The sequence below is a fragment of the Meleagris gallopavo genome, chromosome 17 (genome assembly GCF_905368555.1).
Source record: "Meleagris gallopavo chromosome 17, MGAL_WU_HG_1.1, whole genome shotgun sequence".
Taxonomy (NCBI): Eukaryota; Metazoa; Chordata; class Aves; order Galliformes; family Phasianidae; genus Meleagris; species Meleagris gallopavo.
In genome coordinates, this window is record NC_139420.1 from 5,011,954 (window position 1) to 5,018,286 (window position 6,333).

General features: G+C 41.7%; 1 protein-coding gene across 2 annotated transcripts; it reads right to left on the minus strand.

Annotated features, from left to right (window-relative positions):
- Window positions 1-578: 578 nt before the first annotated feature.
- Window positions 579-6,259, minus strand: TMED2 (transmembrane p24 trafficking protein 2). Of its 2 annotated transcripts, XM_010720082.4 has the most exons (5): window positions 6,001-6,259; window positions 4,624-4,816; window positions 4,182-4,202; window positions 2,184-2,291; window positions 579-1,732 (listed from the first exon to the last, which is right to left on the minus strand). In XM_010720082.4, the coding sequence occupies exons 1-5, from the start codon at window positions 6,178-6,180 to the stop codon at window positions 1,608-1,610; spliced, it is 627 nt and encodes a 208-aa protein (XP_010718384.2). In that variant the 5' UTR covers window positions 6,181-6,259; the 3' UTR covers window positions 579-1,607. The 2 variants fall into 2 exon arrangements, with proteins under 2 accessions (XP_010718384.2, XP_010718385.2); XM_010720083.4 differs by lacking the exon at window positions 4,182-4,202 and having other exon boundaries at window positions 6,001-6,255.
- Window positions 6,260-6,333: the final 74 nt, after the last annotated feature.

A 6,333-nucleotide genomic window follows, 5' to 3' on the forward strand; every position in this document is an offset into this window, starting at 1 on the left:
GGGGACCGTCAGAGCGCTTCTGTGGGCCCTACGGAAGCACTGTAACACCCAATGGCACAGTGAGCAGCACCAGCACGGAAGAATCATAACTTCTTCTACCTGCCCACAACACCAGGTTGTGGCTGGACGAATTCTGGACACCCAGAGATGTTGATAAAAACATTTAGAGTGCAAAGCAGCTCCTCCATAAAGCGTCAGAAAAAATAAATACAAAGCGTGGTGTTTGGTTATCTTTTTTTTTTTTTTTAAGAATTTGTTTATTTATCGAACCTGGGTCATATTTAGATTCACAAGCAATTTTAAATGTACATCTTATAATTCAATTTAAGTGTTTTACACAAAAATATTGGCACACAACAGTTGCCATAAGGTGTAACACCACCTTGCTGAGGAACTGCTGCCAGTGTTTGCCCGAGGTTGCAAAATCTTTACCTGGAACATGAAAACCTGTAACAAATTTTAAATTAATTGTACAAAACTGCTGTGTGTAACTTGTAGAGGCTCCCCCCTGGAAAAGGTCCCACCCCACCCCAAAAATGATTACAACTAATGTACATCAGTCACAACAGAATCCTGGCTCAGCACCCACACCAGACGCGTCTTTAATTTTTAAACCAATCATCAGATACCAAGGAAAGTAACTTTATACAAAAACAAATCTACATGTGCCTGAAAAAGAAAACACACCAGTACTTAGCATTATGCTAATTATGACCAGAAAATGGCAGAGACTGCCACTTCACTTAAATACAAGGGCTGCATAGCATTGCAATAAACCCCCAGAACTGTTAACCCTTTGGCATCAGGAATCCGGATGTCCTGAACACTGCTGCACTCTGCAGGAGCACCAACAGCCTCAGCTTTGGAGCTGCGCAAACCAAAGGGTTAACTATTGTTTGCTAAGACACTGCACACAATGGGCTCCGATTTAAAACCTGAAAAAGACTAAAAACCACGTGATGAACATTTGGTAGAGGATCTATTTTGATACTGGTTATTTCGTTAAAAATCTTCGAGGATAAGTTGATGTAATTAGGATAGTTACTGGATACTTTCTTTTAAATTTTAATCAGGTACGTATACTAGATCAGAAGTTGTCAGATCTACTCATTATCAGATTAAAGTTCCTATCGCTCCTCTATGGCAGTTTGCATAAGTGAAGAAGGGATTCCTTCAATTTCATAACACTTCCTGCAGGGTTAATGATGTGAGAAATGCAACAGTCACATCAGGGCCTTGTACCGTTTCCCTAGATAGAACTGCGAGTACTTATGGAAACAGAAAGTTAGAAAAGACACAGACATTGCTTGTTACTACAGTTGAATTACAGCATTTGCAGCTTGCTTGGATCTTGCTTAGCATACAGACTAGGCAGGTTTAAGTGAAAAGGAAAAAAAAAAAAACCAGGCCAATTAAGTGATGAGATTTCAGCATAGCTTTTGCTACAGAAGATATATAAAAACAATTCATTTTTAACTAGGAAGGAACGTAAGCAAATAAGTTTTACAGTTCAGTAAAGAGGGTTTCGAAACTTAGTGACTTTTTTTTTTTGTGACCAGGATGTTTGGTAGACAGTGAACTGAAATCCAGGACCAGGTACAGTACTCTTAAACAACTCTTCGGACTTCAAAAAACCTCTTCAGATAGTAGATTTGTCCCAGTGTCATGGCAACTAGTACAAGAGCTTCAAAGAATGACCAAAGGACCACTCTGCTGTTTGTGTTGTCATTAACTGTAGAGAAAAAAGTAACAAAGAATTTAAAACAAACTTTTATTTTCATCATGAGATATCATGAGATATTTTCTTTTGTCATAGGATCCAAAGAATTGCATATAAGCCTTACAATGACATCACTGGCGTTTGTATCATGGCTGTACAAGGCTTCCAGGAACTGAACTGAGAACCTGCATAGCCTGAACCAAGCTACACAAACACATGCTCATCTCACCTCTGGACACACACTGCAACATCCTTCTGTGCTCTTTCTGTATTTTGCATAACAACCTTCATTACATGAGAGACAAGAAAATGTAGAGACTGCAAATGTAGAGACTCCATCGTATTATTTACTCTACTGGGAGGAGTTTCAGGATTTGTTCTGAATTCTTTTTAGTAATTTGAAATAGCTTTTACATAAATCTTAACAAAAAATGACAAGGCGTTTAAGTCAAAAGACACCTACTTGCTCTATGTATTCTCTCACGAACTTCCATGTACTCCTGTTCATGCTTTACAGCTGTCATGGCCACTGCTAACTCGTTAATCATCTCTTCTAGCTTGTTCTGATGAGCTGCAGAATAATTTCAAAAGCATCAGAAAGTTATTTACTCGAAAAAGAATTTTTTTTTTTTTAAACATATGAACAGTTGTAATCAACTTCCCATCACAGGGGGAGTTCTGAAAAATGCAGTCTGTACAACGAAAACTTTCTATCCTTACAGCAACACAGTTTTGGTGTCTCATTGCCACTTTTCATAGCACATCACTGTGGCATTTACTGAGTGGGAAAACACCTCTCACCACATCCAACTAGATGACAGATGACACCCAATTTAGTCAGTGCAGACCACTTATATCCAATATGGGCACACGTCTCCAGAAAAACAGAATGTAAAAATACACGAGATCATTACCACACTATTATCCACTTTGCAAATACGTTCCAATATACTCCAAGCAAATTATCTCAACATAACAGCTTTTTTTCTAGTTGTTAAGTTTGCAAAAATAGAACAACTGAGAATTTAGCTTAAGATCATGATGCTGGCAAAACGAGATGACTGTCTGAAGCAACGTATCACATCTTGTGGCTCCCTGTTTAGCTGTAGCACAGCATTCAGCAGAAACAATGCCAAATGGGAACGGCAAATGGCAGGAACTGGCCTCAGGTTCTGGTATGTCATAAAAGCAGAAGAGCAAGAAAATGAACTAACGATAACAGAAAATTAGCTTGAGATAATTCAGCACATGGAAGGAACAGAGATCCAAGATTTAGTGATTTGTCAATCACAGGATCCTTTAAATACCTTCATGCTCAAAGAACTGCCCACTAACAAAAGTTATGAATTATGCAAGTAATTTTCAGAGTTTTCTAGCACCAAGGGAAGTTTGAGCAATCATTCCACAGACACACTCCAGGCAAACATCTCTTGAAGGGATATATTGGATTTTGAAGCTACCTAATATTATTTCTTTATAAATTAACTAACTATTTCAGATCACGCTCTGAAAGCAAACTTATTAAAAATATACACATTTGGGTAACAGACAAAAAGATGGCCAGAGAATAACACTCATACAAGTTCTAATTGAAGCTTAAGTAGATGTCAAAACAACACTCACTTTGCTAACATAAATCTCTTAATTTCACAGCTGGTCACTGCAATACGCACAGTTTATCGGAGAAGAAATTAGTCTCAGGTATTGCTTAAACTCATTTAAAAAAATACAGGGAAAAGTGTTTATCTTAAAATTTAAAGCTCTATTAATGTTCCTTAGAATTGATGCTTACAATGTTTTTTCACATTCAATAAGAAGATTTAACTGAGACTTTAAAAAAAATCAAGTTAAGAATTTGTTAAATTTCACCAAGAGATAACAATCAAGCATTCAATTCACACAGTTATTTAATCACTAAAATAGAAAAAAAAAAAACCAATGTTCTTTCTAGCTTCAGTTAGTGATTTCTAAAGAAAACTTTACAACTTGTTACCCAAACACTTAATTTACAGCAAGTGGCAACTTTCCAGTTTTTTCTCTTGTAACATGTTTGCTAATTCATATCCTAGGTGGAATTCGTTGCTTCCAAAAGCCCTCGATTATCCAACATTCACTTTAGTAAGCAAACATCGTTTAATGCTCCTGGATGTTCATTGTTTTAGTTCAATTCCACCTAAAACATCTAATCAAGCCTTCTGTTAGCCACAAATAATGACCTGAAGACAAAGTGTCTAGGCCAGTTTGAGGACCTGATCCCAAGAGCTGCTAAGTATTTCAACCTCTCGATGGAAGCTTGCAGTGCTCAGCATTGCTCAGAATCAGACCTTTGATGTAGTTTATTAAAAAGACATTCTCATGCTACAAACAAACATTACAGAGAAAAAGCAAACGTTAGCTGTTAGTGAATAAACATATGCAAAAGACAAGATGCTAATGAGCTTTCAAAAAGCAGTACACATACCATCCCAGGTATCTCCACCACCTAGAGAAAAGTGTAAGAGATGAACACAAGTACAGGACAAAAGGCTGCAGATAAAACAGTAACTTACATGGCCACGAGAAAATATTTTTCCATTAGCACATTTATCAAAGAGTTCAACTAATGCATATGGCAATCTACATACTGCTGAGCAAACTAGAAATCAGAGAAAGAAACCGATGAAAAGACTAAAAGATGAAAGCATTCATTTCTGCAGGCGGCCAAGTGATTCCCTGGTGATTTTGCATTAAGTTGTGCCACGAGGTCTAAAAACATCCATATCCATTTTAACTGTGCAAGAGAACAGCCAACTAGACCGCCTGAAGAAACAGGAATTCTGAGAATCCTAGTCACATTCACAAGTCATGCATGTAGGTAAAAGCTCCCAAAAGAGAGCCTGCTTCTTTTCAGGAGTCTTTCTCACCTTCTGTCTCCATATCTTGCCCCTTTGGAGCTTCCCCAATATCAATTGTGAACATCACTATCTTGGGAGTCATGGTGGACATTCTGTTACTAAAACAAAACTTGTAAGTTCCATCCATGTGGGCAGCAAATGTGTATTTTCCACTGGACTCTCGATCGCCTTTATAAATTCCTTTATTATCAGGCCCTGTAATCTGGACAATGAAAACAAAATATCATTCATTTTATTTAAAATACAGTGTTTTAAAATGCATCAATACCGGTTGGGCGCATATTTTGAAGTCATCCAGTCAGATTTACCCACAGCACCTTTAATCTACTGATTTGGTGATATTTCTATTTTCCTTGCCACAACTCAAAAAGCAGTTCTGTGTTTTCCTGCACAAGAATCTTTAAAACACTCTCTCTGTAAAAAAAAAAAAGCCATATAAAAGCTTTGCTTATTGACCGCCTGTCAAGATAAGAAGCACAACATAACAAGAGAGACATAAGCTGTGTACAAGTCTGGCTGTTCCCCAAATTCACAACCGCAGGGGAAACCTTATCTCTGATGTTTGGAGGGAAACAAAAGGGAATAAAGGCCATTCTCACAATACAACGATGCACAGTTGTGCAATGCCGCAGCTGCCAGCTCAGACAGAAGTACAGCAGAGTGCTAAGCCATAAGAGTCATGGTGACCTTACATCTTCCAGTGCACCAGGACACCAAACCCAGCCGCTAAGCTTCCATCACTGACACCCAAATGGAGGCTGGCAGCCTCCTGCTTTTATTTCCTGTAACAGAACTGCGTAATTTTCAACAATTACATCTGATTTCACCAACAGCTCTCATGTTGAAGCTACCATCAAACTATCTGCTCCTCGCCAAGATGAAAAGAATGCTCATTCGTTATTCTCCTATCGACTCAATGCTTTACTGAAGAAAAGGACTCACCCACAATCTGAGCTGGCAATCAACCTGATTAAAGCTGGCAATCAGCCTCGGTAAAGTCAGCGCTCATAAGTGGAGAAAGAACGCTCCCAGAATGAGCAACACAGAGAAAAACTTCATTCTTCCCGCCAACAAACGCTGCACTACGCCAAGACCGCACGAGCAGGACGCTGCACAAACCGGAGAGAGGCTCCGGCAGCTGCACAAGGGCTCTCCTCCTGCGGGAGCACCAGCCGTCCCGGCACCCCAAGGAGGTGGAGCTCACGGCGATCCCACGGCCCCAGAGCCGGGGGCGACCAAACGCGGCCCGCCCCCTCCAGGCCCCGCTGCCGCCCAGGCCTACCCACACCGCCTCGGCTTTCCGTACCGCTCCCAGCGCGCAGGGCCCAGTCCCAGGGCTGGGCCCCCCCTCAGCGCGAGGCCCAAGGTCAGGCGATCCCGCCTCACCTCTACGTCGATGTCCAGGAAGCCCCCCTCAGCCACCTCGAAGATGAGCCCCATCTTCGTGCCGGACGGCACCCGCTCCAGGAAGCACTCCTCCGCGTGCGCATCGATGCTGACAAAGTAGGCGGCGGCCGGGGCCGCCAGTGCGGCCAGCAGCGCCAGCACCGCCCGCACCGGCGACATGGCGGAGCCCAGGGGCACCGAGCGGCGGGCAGCAGGAAAAGGGGAGGGGGACTTCGGGCTCTCGCCACGCCCCTTCCGGGGCACGGGGCCGCCGCTCATAGGCCGGCGCGGTTCCACTGCCACGTACGTCCCTGCGCTACGGTGGCCGTCAAA

Bases quoted from the DNA above. Each gene is read 5' to 3' on its own strand.
- TMED2 (XM_010720082.4), bottom strand. From the start codon at position 6,180: ATGTCGCCGGTGCGGGCGGTGCTGGCGCTGCTGGCCGCACTGGCGGCC. The intron at 4,203-4,623 runs GTGAGAAAGACT...ACTTTTCTCTAG, and splicing joins GCAAGATATGGAGACAGAAG to GTGGTGGAGATACCTGGGAT. The intron at 2,292-4,181 runs GTATGTGTACTG...ATTATTCTGCAG, and splicing joins TGGTGGAGATACCTGGGATG to CTCATCAGAACAAGCTAGAA.